General features: G+C 41.6%; 1 protein-coding gene across 1 annotated transcript in view; it reads left to right on the top strand.

Annotated features, from left to right (window-relative positions):
- pign (phosphatidylinositol glycan anchor biosynthesis, class N) overlaps window positions 1–22,803 on the top strand; it is a 115,413-nt gene that overhangs the window by 74,876 nt on the left and 17,734 nt on the right. Inside the window, exons 22-25 of the mRNA XM_043719611.2 lie at window positions 9,395–9,497; window positions 11,480–11,569; window positions 16,651–16,706; window positions 17,053–17,128. Coding sequence (XP_043575546.2) covers window positions 9,395–9,497; window positions 11,480–11,569; window positions 16,651–16,706; window positions 17,053–17,128 — 325 coding nt within the window. The remainder of the gene's footprint in view (window positions 1–9,394; window positions 9,498–11,479; window positions 11,570–16,650; window positions 16,707–17,052; window positions 17,129–22,803) is intronic.

Below are 22,803 nucleotides of genomic sequence, written 5' to 3'. Positions count from 1 at the left end.
CTGAAAGCTTAGTACCTTTTTTGGAGGGTAAATTTATACCAAGTACAGTCCATCTCTTTAAACGCTCTGTAAGCTATGTATTATTTTCTATGCTTCTCTCCTGATCTGTCATAAAATTGGTTGTTTAATCAAGAATATTTTATATGTTTTGTCTGATTAAATGCACCTGTACGTAATTGAAGACAGCATATAGCAAATTGTAACAGCAGGGTTATTGTGTGCAGCAGAGTTTTCGATGATCTAATTGATTCAGTTTCATTTAAAGTGTACACCTAAAATCATACTTTGATATCAGAGTTATGCAATAACTGTGTTTTGTAATGTATTCAAATAGGGCACTGGACCAATCCCCATCAGAACATCAAATTAACAATACCCAACCAAATAAAAATGCCTTGGACTTCAAACGAGAGATGTTCACTTCTCAGTACACTTTATTTTCCTTTTCCCGTGACGGAATTTGTGACTTGGCATTCTGTGGTGTGGAAGTGCAGACCAGTGCAAACTGAGCAGTCTGCACAATTGATATAGACAATTAATATTGATTGTGGTCACAGGAGTTGGCTTGAGCATATGAAAATAATGAGTTACTTAAGTTTTGGGTGCTGCAATGACAAGGAAGAAAGTGAATGGAAGGATTTACACTTTTTAAAAATTCACTAGTGATATGTCAGCAGCACTGACCAGCCAACATTTATTGCCCTAAACTGGTGTCACTGAGCAGGTTATTGCTGAGCAGGTGCTGCTGCCTTGAACCGCTACAGTCCACCTGCTGTACGGTGACCCACAGTGTCCTTAGGGAGGGAATTTCAGAATTTTGACCCAGTGACCATTAATGAAGAGCAATTATATTTCCAGATCAGGATGATGAGTTGCTTGGAGGGGAGCTTACAAGTGGTGATGTTCCCCTGTATCTGTTGCTCTTGACCGTCGAGATGGAAATGGTCGTGGGTTTGGAAGCTGACTAAGAATCCTTGGTGAATTTCTGTAGATAGTACACACTGCTGCTACTGAGAATAGATGGTGGAGGGGATGAATGCCTGTGGATACGGTGCCAATCAAGTGGGCTGCTTTGTCCTGGGTAGTGCCAAGCGTTTGGAGTGTTATTCTGGGGAGTATCCTATCACACTCCTGACTTGTGCTTTGTAGATGGTGGATAGGCTTTGGGGAATCAGGAGTTACTTAATTGTGAGTTACTCACCACAGTATTCCTAGCCTCTGACCTGCTGTTGTAGCCACAGTTTATGTGGTGAGTCCAGTTGAGTTTCTGGTCAATGATAACCCCCAGGATGTTTGACAGTGGGGGATTCAGTAATGGTAGCACCATTGAATCTCAAGGGGCAGTGGTTAGATTGTCTGTCTGTTATTGGAGATGGTCAGTGATTAACATTTGTGTGGTGTAAATGTTACTTGCCACTTTTCAGCCCAAGTCTGGATATTGTCCAGATCTTGTTACATTTTAACATGGACTGCTTCAGTATCTCTCTGAGGAGTTGTGAATGGTCTTGAACATTGTGCAATCATCAGCAAACATCTTCATTACTGACCTTATGATGGAGGGAAGGTAATTGATAAAGCAGCTGAAGATGGTTGGCCTAGGACCTACCCTAAGGAACTCCTGCAGAGATGTCCTGGAATTGAGATGACTGACCCTCAACAACTACAACCATCTTCTTATATGTCAGGTATGACTACAACTAGTGGAGAGCAGGCCCCCTGATGCCCATTGATTCCAGTTTTGTTAGGGCTCCTTGATGCCATACTCGTTTGAATGCAGCCTTGGTGTCAAGGGCTGTCGATCTCTTTTGCCCAAGTTTGAACCCAGGCTGTAATGAGGTCAGGATTTGAGTGGCCCGATGCAACCTAAACTGGGTGTCACTGAACAGCTTATTGCTGAGCAGGTGCTGCTTGATAGCATCGTTGATCCACCTTCCATCACTTTACTGATGATCAAGTGTAGACTGATGGGCTAATAACTGGCCAGATTGGATTTGTCTTGCTTAGCTGAACAATTTTTCACAGTGTTAGATAGATGCCAGTTGTAATTATATTGGAAGAGCTTGGCGAGGGGTATAGCAAGTTCTGGAGAACAAGTCTTCAGTACTATTGCTGGAACGTTGTTGGGAGAAAGTGAGGACTGCAGATGCTGGAAAAGCACAGCCGGTCAGGCAGCATCCGAGGAGCCGAGAGTCGATATTTCGAGCATAAGCTCTTCATCAGGAATGTGGGGGAGGCCAGGGGATCTGAGAGATAAATGGGAGAGGGCTGGGGGTGAAGGTAGCTGGGAATGCGATAGGTAGATGAAGGTGGAGGGTGATGGTGATAGTTTGGAGCAAATGGTGGAGTGGATAGGTGGAAGGAAAATGGACAGGTAGGACAGTTCAAGAGGGCTCTGACGATTTGGTAGGTTGGATCTAGTATAAGGCTGGGGCAGGGAAGATGAGGAATCTGGTGAAATCAACATTGATCTTGTGTGGTTGGAGGGTCCCAAGGCAGAAGATGAGATGTTCTTTCTCGAGGCTAGAATTTTGGTGGTGGAGGAGGCCTAGGACTTGCATGTACTTGGCGGAGTGGGAGGGGGAGTTGAAGTGTTCGGCCACGGGGCGGTGGGTTTCTTTCAAGTGTGTGTCCTAGAGACGTTCTCTGAAACATTCCGCAAGTTGGCGTCCTGTCTCCCCAAAGTAGAGGAGACCACATCAAGAGCAACGGACAGAGTAGATGATGTGTGTGGAGGTGCAGGAAAATCTCTACTGCATGTGGAAGGATCCTTTAGGGCTTTGGATGGAGGTGAGGGGGAAGGGCCGTGCGCAGGCTTTACACCTCTTGCGGTGGCGAGGAAAGGTGCTGGGAGTGGAGGGTGGATTGGTAGGGGGCATGGACCTAACAAGGAAGGGAATGATCTCTGCGGAACACAGATAGGGGTGTGGAGTGAAATATATCCCTCGTGATGGGATCTGTTTGTGAGTGGCGGATAATGATGTGATGTATCCGGAGATTGGTGGGGCGCAAGATGAAGACCAGGGAGGTTCTGTCCTTATTGAGGTGGCGTTCAAGGGCGGAGGTGTGGAAAGTGGAGGTGATGCACTGGAGGGCATGGTTGACCACATGGGAGGGAAAATTGTGGTCCTTCAAGAAGGATACCATCTGGAATGTTCAATGATGAAATTGATCCTCTTGGGAGCAGATGCGGTGGAGGTGGAGGAATTGGGAGTAAGGCATAGCGTTTTTACGGGTGACGGTGGGAGGAGGTGTATTCCAGATAGCTGTGGGAGTTGGTGGGTTTGAATTAAATGTCCGTGGTGTTGAGACGGTCACCAGAAATGGAGATGGAGAGGTCCAGGAAGGGGAGGGAGGTGTCAGAGATGGTCCAGGTGAACTTGAGGTCAGGGTGGAAGATTTTCGTGAAGTTGATGAATTGCTCAACTTCCTAGTGGGAGCACAAGGTGGTGCCAATACAGTCATCAATGTAGAGGCTGAAAAGGTGGGGAATGGTGCCAGTGTAGCTGCGGAAGATGGATTGTTCAATGTACCTAATGAAGAGGCAGCATAGCTGGGGCCTATGCGGGTGCCCAAGGCTACCCCTTTGGTCTGGAGGATGTGGGAGGATTCGAAGGAGAAATTGTTGAGGGTGAGGACTAGTTCAGCCAATCAAATGACTGTGTAGGTGGAAAGGTACTGGTTGGGTTGGCGGGAGAGGAAGAAACTGAGGGCTTAGAGGCGTTGGAGGAGGGGGAGGGCGTGGATGGTATCTCGAATGTATGTGGGGAGATCATGGACCAAGGGGGACAGGATGGTGTCAAGGTATGTGGAGATAAGTTCAGTGAGACATGAGCAGGCTGAAACAATGGGTCGACTGGGGCAGACAAGTTTGTGAATTTTGGAACGTTGTTAGGGTCTACAGCCTTTGCAGTATCCAGTGGCTCCAGTGTTCCTTGATGTCACGTGGAGTAAATCTAATTGTCTGAAGACTGGTTTCTGCGATGCTGGGTATCAGTGGAAGTCACCAAGATGGATCATCCACTCTGCACTTTTTAGGCTGAAGATTGCTGTAAATGCTTCAACCTGCTCTTTTGCACTAATGTGTTGGACTCAGTTGCTGCTTTGTTGTTTGGCATGTAAGTAGTCCAGTTTGACAGCTTCACCAGATTGACAACTCATTTTTAGGTATGCCTGGTGCTGCACCTGGCATGCCCTCCTGTATTCTTTTTTGAACCAAGCTTAATCCCCTGGCTTGACGTTTAAGGTTGAGTAAGGGACATAACAGGCCATGAGATCGCAGATTGTGTTGGAGTACAATTCTGCTGCTGTTGATGGCTCAGCACCTCATGGATAACCAGTGCTAGATATGTACAAAGTTATTGTTGTCTATCACTTTCTTCGCTCGGGCACTGTTCCTTTATCTTTCAAAACTGTTCATTACAAACCTACTTGATTGTCCTCCTTATATGGAGGCTATGTTTTGAATATCCTGTAGGAATACTACTTGAATAAAAATCGTCAAGTTCTATTGATGAGCTGCCAGCAATAAAAACTCTCTTTAGAAATCTATCAAATTAGCCAATTAATTTTTAGTTATTTCCAAAAAAATGTAAGTGCCATGGCTTATCTAGCTATATTTCATTTTTGATTTCAAATAAAATTTTAATTAAAGTAATTATCTTTTCATAAATGTAATAAAACAATAAACTGTCTGGCAGCTGGATAAAACCATAACTGACTGTTAACATCACAATATGTTATCATGTAGATCTATTTATGATTTCATTTGATTGGTTAGTAAATTTCATGCATATTTTCAGATTGTGTGATCATGGATCTCAAAGCTTACTCCTGAGTTTAATTTGCAGTTTCCAACATCATGACATAAGGGTTAAGTACTGGATGATTGTGAGGTAATTTCAGCTATTTTAGCTTTGCTAATAGTAATTAATTATTTGCCTAACACCAAAACATTTATCAGACCTACCCAGTTCAGCTTTCACTAGTTATAGATTTCACTCCACATATTATGAATACTATTCTGATTATAAATCTCTGGGGTCAGACTAGCAATCATATTACAAATTCCACTATAAATAGGAAAGAGGAAAGAAATGACCAAATCTTTGTGGTAAGACAATGTTAAACAGGTTTTTTGTTTGTCAGCTTAGCTGAGTTGTTATAATTCCTGACTCGCACGGTTCTCAGTTTGAGTCCCATTTGAGCATAAATTAGTCTGTCACTCCAATGTAGTACGTGCTATACTTGGAATGAAACTTACCTGAGTGGCAAGAATTCTTGTTGCTTGTAAAAAAGCAGAAATTTCTAATGCTCTTCAACCAGCACCAAATATTAGGTGGTCATTCATTCAATCAATCACAAAAGCTCTGTGCAGTGCCTTTTAGTATAGCAAATTTCACCATGGTGATGGACAAGCAACAGATAAAAACATTTTTCTCACAGAGACGCAAAGAGCTGTTAGGACAGTTGAAGTCTGTGGGGATCTCATTTGCCATTTCCTTTGGGGAAGTGAATTAAGATTTAATTCAGGCACTGAAGTGGATAGCAGTGGGCCTTTCTGTGAATTGAGGATCATGGAGGAGGAAATACCACTTTCTGAGAGCTGCTGGCCAATCAGAGGTATTGTGCATTACTCATGAGTGCCACCAGTGAGGCAGTGGGCATTGCTGGTGATGCTAAGAGAAGGTAAGGACTGCAGATACTGGAGAGTCATAGTCAAAACGTGTGGCACTGGAAAAGCACAGCAGGTCAGACAGCATCCAAGGAGCAAGAGAGTTGACATTCCTGATGAAGGGCTTATGCCTGAAACGTTGACTCTCCTGCTTCTTGGATGCTGCCTGACCTGCTGTGCTGTTGCAACACCACACTTTTTAACTCTGATTACTGGTGATGCATCCATCCAAGGTGCAGGAGTGGCAGGGGAACCAATGACAGGAGTAAAGAGCATTGGGTAGTGAGTTTCACAGTAAGGTCAGGGGCCTTTCAGCAGGGCCCTTCTTTCTCCATGGGAAATAACTCCATGAAGGTCACTACCCTGTCACCAAGTCATCTTTATTTGCATTTGCACAGCAAATGATACTGACCCAGCTAGCTCAGAGCCAGTTCCTAGAACCTCTGACACTCCTGTTTATTTTGTATTTCTTTTTTTTTACAGTGAAGGGGAGGGTAAGAATCTCCTGTTAATTTTGTTTTCTTTTTTTATTTGTTTTTCCCCCACACTACCGCCTAACTGCGGTAGTGCTTATTTTTTTCCCCAGCACCCATGGTGTGTGTGTGCAGGTGTGAGACACAGTGAGAGACACAAGGTGTACGAATCTTTATTCAAATTCCACCACCAGGAAGACAGGAAAACACTCGGGTGGCCAGTGACAAACACTGCCCTTCACATCAAAGGGCAGTGCTGTGTGATCAAAAACAGTGAAGAGGAGGGTAGGGACTAAATCAAAATAGAGTTGGAACACTCCTGTTTATGTCTGTCAGCCAGGACTCCCTGATTGGGCCAGGCTAACTGCCCCAATCAGGGAGCTCAATTATTGATGTCTATCCAGCTGACCTTGTTCTAATCATTATATCCCTCCCTCTCTACATCCTAGGACATGGGTCTGTTCTTTTTCCTGCGACTTCTCCTGTGGCATTTTCACACCAAGTCTGGTTCTTCTGACTCTGTGTTGGATACTGGTGGTGTGTACTGGACCATAGCCCACCTCTTGCGTCACAGCTAAAATTCATCTTAAGGTGGTAATGGCTTTGAGGCCTTGTCCATCTTGTCTTCAGGGGTGTCTTTGGAGAGGGTGAACTCACAGGTTCTGACAGTCTTGTTGGATGTTCTGAGGAGTCAGGTATATTTGCTTCTGCCTCGTTTGCAACGTTGCAGCTTTCATGTGGTCCACGTGCATGTTCAAGACTGCGCTTCCAACCTGAACTGTGTACATCATGGGACCTGACCTCGCATTGAACATGCATGTTAGCCATGCAGGGCCATTGCCATGGTCTTGAGACCAAACTTTGTCTCCTGAAGTAAACTGTCTCAGTTAGAGGAGTCTTGTGTCTGGCATTGGCATTCCTGATGCTGTGTTGACACCGCCCCCCCCCCCCCCCCCCCCTCCCCAGTGCTCAGTTCCTGGAAGATCAGGTTTAACCTGGTCTGGAATCTTCTCCAATTAGCAAGTCTACTGGAGCTATCCCTGTAGTTGCATGAGGGGTGGTACTATAATCGAACAGGAGCTGGGAAAGTTTGATATTGAGTGAAGCTGTGGGCTGTTTCTTTAAGCCTGCCTTCAAATTTTGGACTGTTCTGTCTGCCAAATCATTGAGATCATTGGACAATGGATGGTGTAGAGTTGTCCTTACATGCCAACAACCATTCGACTTTAGGAAATAGTCAAATTCCCAGCTGCTAAATGATGAGCCATTGTCTATCACCAACACCTACGGGCATTTATGTATTGCAAAAGATCCTCTCAGCTTTTCATTCATCATCCCCGTATTTGAGAATGAACTCTAGGCATGTCCAACCATTTTGAATGGGCATCCACAATGACTAAAAACATAGGGTTCATGAAAAGAGTGGCACAGTCGACGTGTCACCAAGTCCAGGGTTTACCCAGCCATTCCATCAATGTGGGGAAGCTACTGGCAATAATGTTTGTTCTTGTTGGCACTCTGGGCACTGCCCCATCAATACAACCATGTCAGCATCCAATCCTGGCCACCAGACATATCTTCTGATTCTTCATTCTTGAGATGGGTAGCAGGAGTCAAGAAAATTCCAGGCTTGGCATGGTGGACATGAGGAAAAACATCTTCAAACATTTTGGGGCAAGGGAACCTTTTGAGAAATAAAAGTTCTGCCATCTCTGATCTGATCCAAATTGACAGAAGTTGCAGAGGAGCAGAGTAATCTATCTCTGGAATGGAACCAGTTCGGTCGTGAGTACAGGACGCGGGTACTAGCCCACAGCATTTAAAGGCACTACCGAAAGTTGAAAACCACAGGAATGGGATTGGGACTTCCAGAATCAGCTGGGAATTCCAGAAGAGGATCCTAACTGTCATCTTCATTTCTCTATGGAGGCTCCTGACTTCGTGAAAATCCCAGACTGTCAGCTCCATATGCTTCCTGCATGATCTTTAAATAACTTCTCATTCACTTCACTTTCCTGCTGAAACAGTAGGATATGGCTTACTGTGATGTTACCGAACCAGCGGTTTAGATTTCTTCAAGATAAGCCTACACAAATATATTGAAGTGAAAGATGTGATCAGATACATGCACTGGGAGAGCATGAACTGTGAAGATACACTGCCATACTTCTTGTGTCCAACTCACAAGGCTGTTGGCTTGAATGCCAATAGAAGCATAATCTGTGATGTAGGGTCTCTGTGCCTTTTACGCTGCCTAAGTACCTCCTAGTGTCTTTTGAAAGAATGAATGCAAAACAGCAGTGATTAGCAGTCCTTCCCCCATTTCAGGTAGGAGGTTGAAGAACACAGCAAGCCAGGCAGCATCAGGACGTGGAGAAGCCAACGTTTTGGGTATAACTCTTCTTCAGGAAACGTTGATTTCTCCACCTCCTGATGCTGCCTGGCTTGCTGTGTTCTTCCAGCTTCTTGCTCGTCTGCCTTGGATTCCAGCATCTGCAGCTTTTTTGGCTCCTCAACTATTTCAAGGCAGAGGCTTTAATCCTGAGCTGCAGATGTGTTGGATTTATTAAACTAACTCATGTCCAGAAACCCTAGGCAGAATGGTGCAGGTTAGATCAGGCACAAGACACTTTAGATTCATGCTAATTCTAGGTTTCCAAATACATCTCTGGAGGTTTCCTCCCATGACGTTCTGAATCCATGTGTGCCACCGAATCGAACAGCAGCACTCCCACCCCCGCCACCCTGTGCTTCCACACCACAGCCGTATACCTTCTCTAATAATTGACTATCTGATTAAAGAAAATGTTCTTTAGTTTAAAAAAAAAGCACCTAGCAGAGTCTCAGAATTTAATTTTTAAATCCTGGAAATTTCAGGCCAATCCTTCCTGTAGGGTTGGCATCTTGACTTGTCTCAGCTTAACAGTGAGGAACATCAGTCCTAACGGGTTTCTTGTAGTTACGGGTTTCTGTGCCTGTGAAACTGATTTCCAGTGACATATATACACATGTAACTAAACTAAAATGCAACACTTCCTTGATCAAAGCGTTCTGCAGAGCTGTTCACTCACTTTCATACATGTTTGATATTAGATGCATCTTGCCAAGTGATGTTGAAACAATTAGCATTATTTTATTTATTGCAGATGAATAAATAATAACCTGGCCCAGATTTCACCGTGTGATATTGTGGAATATTGAAAAATTACTTTTAATGGTTCAGCCTTTAACAACTTGGTGTTTTATTCAGATATGAAGCTTTATTTCCTCTAGTACTGGCCTGCTTGTTGTTTATTTGGATTAATCTGGAGCAAGAGACAATCCAGATTCACAGTACATCTCCTGCCCAAAAGGTAACAAAAAACCTATTGTTTTGAAATTGGTAGTTTACTCAACATTGTGATCAATGTCACATTGCATGTTTGTCCTTGAAAAAGCAGAATTGTATTATCTAAACAAATCCATGGAGTGAAATAAGTTATTTGTGTTGTTCCAAAAATACAAATCAGCATTATGGGTATTTAGCACTAAACAATCTTGTGACAATATTGTTATCACAACATGAACATTTCCAGCTGTTGATCTAACTGTGATAGCCAATGTTTTTTGTGTTCAGTGAGCACGTTGGCTTAGCAGTGCACTCCTAAATGCTTCCTTAGCCCCACTGAGAATCAGCCATCACAAGTGGAGCTCCAACAGTTGCAGAACCATCAGTGCCAGATCTGACAGTACTCAGTGGGACAGCAGGATACATGATAGGACCTCCCTGTGTTGTCTCATTCTCACTTTCTAAGTCAGTCTGCAGCCTGACCAGAAATTATGAGGCATATGTGAGGAGATGTGATGCATTTTCAAGTCTGTCACTGAACTGATTTCCTGACCTTTGCTGCTCTCCCATGGGGAGGAACTGAACGAAGGCCAGATGCTCTCTCTGCAGGGAAGCTGAGGAAACAATGTGGGGAGTTACTCTTGTACAACTTCGAACAGACTTTTAATAGTATTGGCAGTTCTTCAGAAGAGTCATAATCCCAGGAGAAGGGCTTGGGATGATAAGAACTAGAGGCGTGAGAGCAATGAAAACATGCTTGCTGTTGTCTGACAAAAAAGTTTAAAAAATGAAGACTATCGAGGAAAGGGTCATGAGTAAAGTATACTTTCCATTCAAGGACACAACTTTCAACCAGTTCAAGCAACAGACCATTTGTATATTCCCAGGGCTTTAACAATCAGAAGCATGGAAATGATATCTATTAATAGATTTAACAAATTTGTGTTCCTTGCACAAAGCTCACTGCCATGCAAGTCTATGTTGTGAATTCAAAATGAGAGATGAGGGCTCACTGCATGATTTTTCAACTAATTAAAATTCATTCATGGTATCCTCTGCAATTGAATTCCTGATCACAGTTCTGTCAAGTGAACTCTTTGCCAGAGCAACAATTGATAAAATCTACCCCGTCAGAGAAAAAGAATAGGGCACAGAATCTAAAATAATTTCAAAATTAAATATGAAATCAATTCTAAAGTAAAACAAACCAGTATTTATGAGATCATTTTTGGCAAGCAAAATGCAGTGTTGATCTCTGCTCATTCACTGCCAAAGGACAGAGAAGAGTTACTAAAAGTACTGCAAATGTGTATGTATTCAACTTAATGATATGACATTATTGAACAACGAGTCATCACTCATCTGTATCTGTTAATTTTTGAAGAATCTTCGCAGCAAATTCACTTGTCTAATTCATTCCAAAAGATTGTGTAGTTAAATGACAGAACCTGTCACCATGATTTGATGTGTTGTGTTGTTTTGGATATGAAATTGGGGATGAAGCCCAAAATTGCTTTTTCAGACCTTGACAACATGTCAGATGGTACATCCTGTCACTGTCTCTACTTTGCACTCCCATCCCTTCCTGTGTGGGTCTGTTGTTTGAGCGTGACACCAGACTAGCTCAAACACTGAAGTCACTATGACAGAAAGAAAACAAAAATATGCTTCTGTACCATACCAATCAAATGTAATACGACACTCTAAAAACTGTACAAGGCCTTGACCCGTCTGCACTTCATATATTGTGGTCTGCTCCACTCATCAAGAATTATGCCAAAGTTCCAAGGAATGAGGCGTGCACAGAGCATTCATGAGGAAGGACCCGAAATGTTAACTCTGATTTCTGTTTACAGATGCCCCCACATGTATTGAGCTTTTCCAGCAATTTCTGTTTTTGTTGCATTTTTCTGATATTTATAATGTACGGTATCTCCTGGTAAAATGTTTATGCACAGTTCCATTCATGCTAATTCCTCCTATGACTGTGGTTTCCTTCCATTTCAGGAGTTATCCCTGATAGATTTTGCCCAAAGAGCTGATGAAACACCAATTCGACACCTTGAGCTAGATGACATAAGACGATCTTACTTCTTTGTATCCTTCTGCATTTCATTTTTTGGTTTGTGAGTATATTTTAAGGTATTTGTATCTGGTTAGTTTCTAGATTCTGACATTAAGAACAATTCTGAAACCAAGAAGCTGAACGTCTGAGATTGACCAATTAAATTTATAAACTTGGAAACAAATGTCGATAATCCAATCTCATTATAAAATATTAAGCAACCAACATTCCAAAGGCTGTAGCTGGGGCTTGAATTGTCACTGGGGCTTGAATTTAGGGCAGAACTGCCAGATTCTTGTTTCAAGTGCAGCTCAAATTCTATTGGAAGAGGTATATATACTTTAGCTTTGCCCACTAATCTTGCAAGGGAACTTATCAAAAGCCTTCTGAAAATCTAAATATTTTATATCCCTGATTCTTCCTTATCTATTCTACTAGTTACATCATCAAAAAATTCCAGTAAATTTATTAAACATAATTTGCATTTCATAAACCCATGTATGCTTTGCCCAATTCCAATCATCTTTCCAATTGCTCTGTTATCACGTCATAGAGTCATAGAGATGTACAACCTGGAAACAGACCCTTCGGTCCAACATGTCCATGCCGACCAGATATCCCAGCCCAATCTAGTCCCACCTGCCAGCACCCGTCCAATATCCCTCCAAACCCTTCCTATTCATGTACCCATTCAAATGCCTCTCAAATGCTGCAATTGTACCTGCCTCCACCACTTCCTCTGGCAGCTCATTCCATACACGTACCACCCTCTGTGTGAAAATGTTGCCCCTAAGGTCTCTTTTATCTCTTTCCCCTCTCACCCTAAATCTATGCCCTCTAGTTCTGGACTCCTCGACCCCAGAGAAAAGACTTTGCCTATTTACCCTATCCATGCCCCTCAATTTTGTAAACCTCTATAAGGTCACCCGTCAGCCTCCGATGCTCCAGGGAAAACAGCCCCAGCCTGTTCAGCCTCTCCCTGTAGCTCAGATTCTCCAACCCTGGCAACATCCTTGTAAATCTTTTCTGAACCCTTTCAAGTTTCACAACATCTTTCCGATAGGAAGGAGACCAGAATTGCCACACAATATTTCAACAGTGGCCTAACCAATGTCCTGTACAGCTGCAACATGATCTCTCAACTCCTGTACTCAGTACTCTGACCAATAAAGGAAAGCATACCAAACGCCTTCTTCACTATCCTATCTACCTGCGATTCCACTTTCAAGGAGCTATGAACCTGCACTCCAAGGTCTCTTTGTTCAGCAACACTCCCTAGGACCTTACCATTAAGTGTATAAGTCCTGCTAAGATTTGCTTTCCCAAAATGCAGCACCTTGCATTTATCTGAATTAAACTCCATCTGCCACTTCTCAGCCCATTGGCCCATCTGGATCAGGTCCTGTTGTAACCTGAGGTAAACTTTTTTGCTGTCCACTACACCTCCAATTTTGGTCTCATCCGCAAACTTACTAACTGTACCTCTTATGCTCGCATCCAAATCATTTATGTAAATGACAAAAAGTAGAGGGCCCAGCAACGATCCTTGTGGCACTCCACTGGTCACAGGCCTCCAGTTTGAAAAACAACCCTCCACCATCACCCTCTGTCTTCTACCTTTGAGCAAGTTCTGTATCTAAATGGCTAGTTCTCCCTGTATTTCATGAGATCTAACCTTGCTAATCAGTCTCGCATGGGGAACCTTGTTGAACACCTTACTGAAGTCCATATAGATCACATCTACTGCTCTGCCCTCATCAATCTTCTTTGTTTCTTCCTCAAAAAACTCAATCAAGTTTGTGAGACGTGATTTCCCATGCACAAAGCCATGTTGACTATCCCGAATCAGTCCTTGCCTTTCCAAATACATGTACATCCTGTCCCTCAGGATTCCCTCCAACAACTTGCACACCACTGAGGTCAGGCTCACCAGTCTATAGTTCCCTGACTTGTCTTTACCGCCCTTCTTAAACAGTGGCACCACGTTTGCCTACCTCCAGTCTTCCGGCACCTTCACTATGACTATTGATATACAAATATCTCAGCATGAGTCCCAGCAATCACTTCTCTAGCTTTCCACAGAGTTCTTGGGTACACCTGATCAGGTCCTGGGGATTTATCCATCTTTAACCGTTTCAAGACATCCAGCACTTCCTCCTCTGTAATCTGGACATTTTGCAAGATGTCACCATCTATTTCCCTACAGTCTCTATCTTCCATATCCTTTTCCACAGTAAATACTGATGCAAAATATTCATTTAGTATCTTCCCCCATTTTCTGTGGCTCCACATAAAGGCCGCCTTGCTGATCTTTGAGAGGCCCTATTCTCTCCCTAGTTACCCTTTTGTCCTTAATATATTTGTCAAAACCCTTTCGATTCTCCTTAATTCTATTTTCCGAAGCTATCTCATGTCCCCGTTTTCCCCTCCTGATTTCTCTCTTAGGTATACTCCTACTGCCTTTATACTCTTCTAAGGATTCACTCAATCTATCCTGTCTATACCTGACATATGCTTTCTTCTTTTTCTTAACCAAACTCTCAATTTCTTTCGTCATCCAGCATTCCCTATATCTACCAGCCTTCCCTTTCACCCTGACAGGAATATACTTTCTCTGGATTCTTGTTATCTCATTTCTGAAGGCTTTCCATTTTCCAGCCGTCCATTTTCCAGCCGTCCCTTTACCTGCGAACATCTGCCTCCAATCAGCTTTTGAAAGTTCTTGCCTAATACCATCAAAATTGGCCTTTCTCCAATTTAGAACTTCAACTTTTAGATCTGGTCTATCCTTTTCCATCACTATTTTAAAACGAATAGAATTATGGTCGCTGGCCAAAGTGCTCCCCCACTGACACCTCAGTCACCTGCCCTGCCTTATTTCCCAAGAGTAGGTCAAGTTTTGCACCTTCTCTAGTAGGTACATCCACATACTGAATCAGAAAATTGTCTTGTACACACTTAAGAAATTCCTCTCCATCTAAACCTTTAACACTATGGCAGTCCCAGTCGATGTTTGAAAAGTTAAAATCCCCTTCCATAACAACCATATTATTCTTACAGATAGCTGAGATCTCCTTACAAGTTTGTTTCTCAATTTCCCTCTGACAATTGCGGGGAGGGGTCTACAATACAATCCCAATAAGGTGATCATCCCTTTCTTATTTCTCAGTTCCACCCAAATAACTTCCCTGGATGTATTTCCGGGAATATCCTCCCTCAGCACAGCTGTAATGCTATCCCTTATCAAAATGCCACTCCCCCTCCCCTCTTGCCTCCCTTTCTATCCTTCCTGTAGCATTTGTATCCTGGAACATTAAGCTGCCAGTCCTGCCCATCCCTGAGCCACATTCCTGTAATTGCTATGATATCCCAGTCCCATGTTCCTAACCATGCCCTGAGTTCATCTGCCTTCCCTGTTAGGCCCCTTGCATTGAAATAAATGCAGTTTAATTTATTAGTCCTACCTTGTCCCTGACTGTTTGACTCACTTCAGTTCTCATCTGTACCCGTCTCAGATCGATCTCTTTCCTCACTATCTCCCTGGGTCCCAATCCCACACCTACCCCCACCTTACTCGTTTAAATCCTCCCAAGCAGTTCTAGCAAATTTCCCTGCCAGTATATTAGTCCCCTTTCAATTTAGGTGCAATCCGTCCTTCTTGTACAGGTCACTTCTACCCCAAAAGAGATTCCAATGATCCAAAAATGTGAATCCTTCTCCCATACACCAGCTCTTAAGCCATGCATTCATCTGCTCTATCCTCCTATTCCTGCCCTCACTAGCTCGTAGCACTGGGAGTAATCTAGATATTACTACCCTTGAGGGCCTCCGTTTTGAATTTCTGCCTAACTCTCTGTAATCTCCCTTCAGAATCTCAACCTTTTCCCTTCCTATGTCGTTGGTTCCAATGTGGATAATGACCTCTTGCTGGCCCCTCTCCCCCTTGAGAACATTCTGCACCGTCTCTGAGACATCCTTGATCCTGGCACCAGGGAAACAACACACCATTCTGCTTTTTCTCTGCTGGCCACAGAAACGTCTGTCTGTACCTCTGAGTACAGAATCCCCTAACACAATTGATCTCTTGGAAGCTGACGTACCCCTTGTTGCATTAGAGCCAATCTCAATACCAGAAACTTGGCTGTTCGTGCTACGTTCCCCTGAGAATCCATCAGCCCCTACATTTTCCAAAACAGCATACCTGTTTGAAATGGGTATATCCACAAAAGAATCCTGCACTAGCTGCCTACCTCTCTTACCCTTCCTGGAGTTAACCCATCTATGTGACTGTATCTGAGACTTTCCCCCCTTCCTATAACTGCCATCCATTGCACACTGTTGCTGTTGCAAATTCCTCATCGCTTCTATCTGTCTCACCAACCGATCCACTCGATTTGATAAGATTCACATCCAACAGCATTTATGGCAGATATAATCCGCAGTAACCCTTAAACTCTCTTTAAACTCCCACATCTGATAAGAAGTATGTATCACTGCAAAGGCCATTTTTGCTCCTTCACAATCTACAGACCCAGAAAATAACACCGTTTTATTCCTCTACAAACACTGCCCCAGGTTAAATTAATAGCTATGGCTTATCATAGACTCTAGTGTTTTTCTCAGTATTAACGAATTGAAGAATTTTATATCCTGGATCTACTCTTAAAATTGGGTTATGAAAATGTTTGTCCAATCAAAACATTTCATTTGATTTAGGTAATGCAGACACTTCATTGAACCATAATGGAAGTCACTTGTTGACTTTCCCATTTTGAACCACTTGAATTTGAACTCCAGTGTGCATTGAAATATATCAAGATTTTGAAATCTATCATTGATTGATTTGCAGTATTTTGTATAAAAATAAGGGGAGGTGATAATGTTAATTATGGTAATGTCACTGGACTAGTAACTCAGAATCCCAGATTAATGTGCTTCTTGGCTATAAATGCCGATCTAGCTAGTGATATCCAAATCCCATGAATGAGTAAAAAAAAATACAATTCTTAGGCTAGTAGCCAATTAAGGTGTTGTGTAATTCAGTACAATGTGGATTGCTTCAAATTGATTTATATTTTTGAAGTCTTGACTTTTCTTATCTTGGAAATTTAAGATTTTCTTAATTGTGACCGCTTTCTTTGGAACTGGAAATATAGCTTCTATCAACAGGTAAGAAGAGTAGTTTAATACTACCTGTGTTAACTGTTGCAGATAGTCCCTGCCTTATGCAAAGAAAATAAGTGTTTGAAATCTTATAGATTACAATCATCGTAGGCTTGCATTGAATTCTCTTGATTCACATGATTGCATGCAAACTGTCCTTCTGATTTAGCATTAAATATTCAGAGTATGGTTTATATTATTTGAAGAAATGATTGCACTCATATGAAAAGCAGATTCTGTTTAAAAGTCTTCCTCAGCATTTTCTGGAAGGTGTACTTTAACGAGCAGAAAAACCAATTTGCAAATAAATACATAATCGACAACTACTTCACCCATTGTTATCTCATTCCAGTTTTGATCCTGCGTCAGTTTACTGCTTCTTGACTGTTTTTAATCCTTTCGTAATGGGAGCATTAATGATGTGGAAGGTCAGTATATACAGCCTAATGTATATGATGTGGGAGGTCAATATATGCAACCTAATGTATATGCTGTGGAAAGTCAGAATATACAGCTTAATGTATATGATGCGGAAAGTCTATATATGCAGCCTAATGTATATGATGTGGAAGGTCAGTATGTGCAGCCTAATGTGTAGAAAACTTCTGTCTTCATGATCATGCTCACTTTCTTATCCTGACAAGATAATTCCAGATAAGGTCGTTCATTTAGTCTATTTCCTTCATTCAAACAGAAATGCCCTACAATCTCACCCATTGTAGCATCCACTTGTTTCTGAATTTATTCTGAGGTTATCCCATCTGCTGGGAGTTCATTTCATATTTTCAAAGCTTCATGCATGAAAAGAACTTCCAGATATTATTTTTGCTTTATCTGAAGTCCACATTTTCTCTTAACATTGGGGGTTTGGAATTACAGAAGAGGAACTGGTCTACACTGGTCTACTGTTTCTACATTTGAGCCAGTTTCTTCCTGTCATACTTAGGTTTAAGGTGATATTCTGGATTAGACCCTTCTATATTATAGGGCGACTGTGTCTGTGGAGTTTGCATGTTTTCCCCGTGTCTGCATAGGTTCCCTCTGGGTGCTCTGATTTACTCCCACGGTCCAAAGATGTGAAAGTTAGGTGAACTGGCCATGCTAAATTACCATTGTTTTCAGCATGTGTAAGTTAGGTGTGTTAACCATGGGATATGTAGAGTTACAGAGACATGTAGAGGGGTCGGACTGAGTAGGATGCTGTTTGGAGGATTGGTGTAGACAGATTGTGACAATTGGCCTGTTTCCACACTTTAGGGATTCTATAGAAATACACATTCTGTGGTATCACACATATTGGTTATGTTATGGACGGTAATCTAGAAGTTCTGAATAATAGTCTGTGGGCAATGAATTCAAATCCCACCCCGCAACTGGATAATTTAGATTCAGTTAAATAAATCTTGAATAAAAAGCTTATGTCAGTAATAGTATTAATTAATAATAGCAAGCATAATGCAAAGAAATAACCATGAAACTACTGAATTGTTATAAAAACTGATTTTGTTGGCAATTTAATTGGTCCGACTCCAGTCTCTCAGCAGTGTGTTTGATCCGATGTTGTCCTCTGAAATGGCCCAGGAAGCCGTGCAGTTGTACCGGAGAAGTCAACGTGCCACTGCATTCTCATCGGCCATTAGGAATATACAATCACTGCTTGCCTCACCAGCTTTACCCATATTCTGAAAATAATATTTTTAGAAAATTGATTATTTTACATATCCTTACTAGATCATTTTCCTTAATTTCCAGGCTTAAATGTATAATTTTTGCAGCTCTTCATTAAATCTGTATGAACGAGTGGCAGAGCCTTCACATAAATCCAACCCCAGAGTCATAATATTAGTTACCACTGCTGTTGGCAAGTGATTTCGAGTCTGCATTTTTGCTGCCACTTCTGTGCTGAGTCTTGGACCTGTATAATGATCAGTGGTACAGCATTGACTACAGAAGAGTCTAAGCAGAAATAGATTTAATTTTACATCACTAAGTAGTTTATTGTATGATGGCAATTGTTACAGTTTACATTACCAGTCAGGCATAATTACAGAGGACTGTCGGGAACTGTACAGAATACATCTGTTCCCCACAAAGGTGGATGTAGAACTCAACTCTATGCACCCAAATTGGGTGAAGCTTAATGTAATAGGAACATGAAGTCCTTCAGAATCATATACAAATTAATACTTAACCGTGATCACTTAATATTTAAAAATAAAGTTAAGAGCTGGCAATTTACTGATGTTAGAATTTGGGGACTGTCTAGCATGAGTTGTGCTGTTCAACCTAGGTACAAGTGCTGTGCTGAGTTCATTCAAAGTTTAGTCATCGGTGGTTTTTTTAAATACATCAGTTGGAGCTTCATTTTTTTATTGTAATTTACTGGTTTTTTTTATAAGTAGAGCATCTGTGGCAATATGCCTTGTAATTCCTCATGGAAATGATGTGCATTTATGGGAGATTTTATGTTTTCTTAACATTTTCTGGCTATTCATTACTCTATTTTAGATACGTTTTTGCTTTTGAATTAAGCTGTTTTGACAATCAACATTTTCACTTTTGCTCAAACAGCTGAGCTGCCCCTTAGGAACTGGTGACTCAGTCAGTGTCCATCAGCAGCAAGCAATGTACTGTCAGTGATCAAATCTGTCACTCATTTCATCTATCAAATCCAGAGAGTGGTTCAGTTTCTGTGTCAGGACTCCAGGGTTTATCACTAATTGCTCAGGACAGCACAGCTTCAGTGATTCAAGATTTATTTTGAAAAAATGCTCACCTTTTGTTTCATCAATTATTCCCACAGATATGAAGAATCCATACTAAAACAAGTAGTAATTTCATTATTTATTTTGTGCATGATTATTATCCTTTTACAGTGGGAAGATCCTCAAATAAATATTGAATTGACTACAAAATCACTGAGGTATCTTTTATTGGTTACGTTTTTGCTTTCCAGAGATTTAGGTGGCTTGGTCGTTAGATACTGGTCTTGTACCCCCTAATATCCATGTTCACACCCAGTGCCTGCACAAGGCGTCACTACATTGTTTTTTAATCTAAATCGACACAGCAGGTGCATCTTTCATTTATGATGTTCATTCCCCTTTTTTCGGGCTTCAAAAATCTGCTCTAACCAGAAAGTTCTAAATGCCAGGCAGCCTTTTGCACAAAGGAAGATAGTTTGGTTGTTGCTAGGTTTCAAATTCTGTGCTAACTGTATAATATCATTATCCTTTGTCAATGAGTAAGAATATTCCCATGGCTACATATGAACTAGGAGAAGGCATAGACCATTTGGCCTCTCAAATCTGCTCTGCTATTTGAGAAGATTATGACTGACTTGATTGTGATCTAAGCTCCACTTTGCTGTCTACCACCAATACTTTTGACTCCCTTGTCAGTCGAGAATCTGTTAACACAGCCTTGATTATGTTCAATGTCCCAGCCTTCCCTGCTCTCAGGAGTAGAGAATTCCAATGGCCAATTGCCTCCACAAGTAAAAAAAATCTCATCTCTATCTTAAATGGGAGATCTGATAATTTTATGTCCCTTATTTCTGGTCTCTCCTATAAGAGGAAACTTCTTAGCATTCACCCTGTGAAGTCCCCTCAGGATCTTAGATGTTTCAGTAAAATGACATCTTTCTCTTCTGAATTCCAGTGGATGCAAATCCAATTTATCCAATATTTCCTTTTTTATATGATCACCCCATCATCCCAGGAATCAATAAAGTAAGCCTTCTTGGAACTGCTTCTAATGCAACTACATCTTTCCTTAAATAAGGAGACCAAAAGTATACACAGTCCTGGTCAGATCACACTTGGAATATTGTGTTCAGTTCTGGTCACCTCATTATAGGAAAGATGTGGAAGCTTTCGAGAGGGGGCAGAGATTTACCAGGATGCTGCCTGGACTGGAGGGCATGTCTTATGAAGAAAGTTTGAGACCTTTCTCAATGGAGAGAAGGAGAGTGAGAGGTGACTTGATAGAGATGTACAGGATGTTGAGAGGCATAGATTGGGTGGATAGCCAGAGATTTTTTCCCATGGCGGAAATGTCTATCTCAAAGGAGCATAATTTTAAAGTGATTGACATCTCCCCATAATCTTCCTCCAGAGGTAGGTTCGTTACACAGAGAGTGGTGGATGCATGGAATACACTGCCGGCAGTGGTAGTAGAGTCAGATACATTAGGGACATTTAAGCGACTCTTGGATAGGCACATGGAAGCTAGTACAATGAAGGGTATGTAGGTTAGTCTGATCTTAGAGTAGAATAGAGGCTGGCACAACATCAAGGGCTGAAGGGCTATACTGTGCTGTACTGATCTATGTTCATTGCCTCACCAATGCTATGTACAATTGTAGCAACATGTCATTCTTGTTGCAACAAATGGCAATATTCCATTTGCTTTTACTGTACATGAATACTGACATTTTGTGATTCATGTATGAGAACACCCAGATCCCTCACTACCACAGTTTTGCAATTTCGCTCTATTTAAGTAACATATATTTCTGTATTTCATGTGCCAAAGTGAACGTGTTCACATTTTCATATAATACCATATCTTCAAAGGTTTGTCCACCCATTCAGTCTGTTGAAATCCTTTTTATGGATTCTTTATGTCCTCATAATTTACTTTGCTAGCTGCTTTTGATTTCTGCTTCAAATTGTGATAAAGAAAGAATCTCTTGCTTTATATAGCATTTTTCATAAGCCAGAGTACTTTTACACCTCATGAAATAATTTTGATTATTGTTAATTTTGTGATGTAATATAGTTGTAACATAGGAAACATGCCTTCAGACAGCAAACTCCCACAAACAGCAATGTGCTTCTGATCAGTAATCTGTTTTAGCAGTGTTGGTTAAAGAATAAGTATAGGCCAGCACACCAGCAAGAGCTCCCCTACAATTGGTTGAATGGTGTTATGACATCTTCTACATTTGCTGAGAGGGCAGAAAGGGTCTTGATTTAATATCTTATCTGAAAGATAATGGTAGAACCCCTTACAACTACAGTGGAATTTCCATATAGATTTTTTGCTTGGGGTTCTGAGGAAACTTATATACACCCCCCCAGCACTTTGAGGGCAGGAAGGGCACACCAGATAAAACTGGTTGCTAGTCCAATCCTATTACTTTGACTTGATGCAAACAAAACACTGAGGACCTGTAAAGGACCTATTATATCTCAGTGTGGTGTTGACATTGACTCATGAATGACAAAGTTGATAATCAAACAAAACTTTCCTGTTGTCAATATGAAAGATTGTCCTCTCCTTATATTGAGTTTTCTGCCATCTAATAACAAAACTGCAAATTCTGTTGGTTACCTGCTATTATTTCTATGGTACTATTACTCCTCAGTGACTGCTAATAATGCCGTGAATGTGGCAATATGACACAACCAGATAATGCAGAAAAGAGCAGCTTTGTGAGTGGTAATGTCACTGGATGAGTAATCTAGAGGCCAAGGCTAGTGCTTTGAGGGCACTGGTTCAATTCCCACCAGCTGGTGAGATTTAAATTTGCTTTCTCAGTCTGGAATTGAAAGCTTGCCTCTGTAATGGTGACCATGAAACCATCATTGATTGTTCTAAAAACCATCTGGTTTGGGAAAGAAATTTGCCATCCTTATCCAAGCTGACCTACATGTGCCTCTAGACCCACAGCAATGTGGTTCCTCTTAACTGGCCTCTGAAATGTCTCAGCTGATTCCTGATGAAGGGCTTTTGCCTGAAACTTTGATTTTCCTGTTCCTCAGATGCTGCCTGACCTGCTGTGCCTTTCCAGCACCACACTCTTGACTCTAAACTTCAGCATCCGCGGTACTCACTTTCGCTCTCTGAAATGTCCCAGCAAGTCACTCAGTTCATGGATAACTAGAGATGGGTAACAAATGGTGGTTTTGCTAGTGATGTTGATATTCCATGAAAGAATAAAGGAACAAAACCTTGGTGTTGCTGTTGCGTAAAGTCTTTAGGTTGATTTACTCATTTGATATAATTTGAAGAAAAACCTAAAGTTTTGTAATTCATCTGTTAGTTACCTTGAAGGTTTCCACTATGGTATAGAACGTGAACCAAACACAATGTCTAT

This window comes from Chiloscyllium plagiosum, unplaced genomic scaffold (assembly GCF_037043375.1).
Source record: "Chiloscyllium plagiosum isolate Xiang-an unplaced genomic scaffold, Cpla_swu_hap1 HiC_scaffold_34, whole genome shotgun sequence".
Taxonomy (NCBI): domain Eukaryota; kingdom Metazoa; phylum Chordata; class Chondrichthyes; order Orectolobiformes; family Hemiscylliidae; genus Chiloscyllium; species Chiloscyllium plagiosum.
The sequence above is the reverse complement of the archived record's forward strand: the minus strand, read 5'-3'. Positions and strand labels throughout refer to the sequence as shown.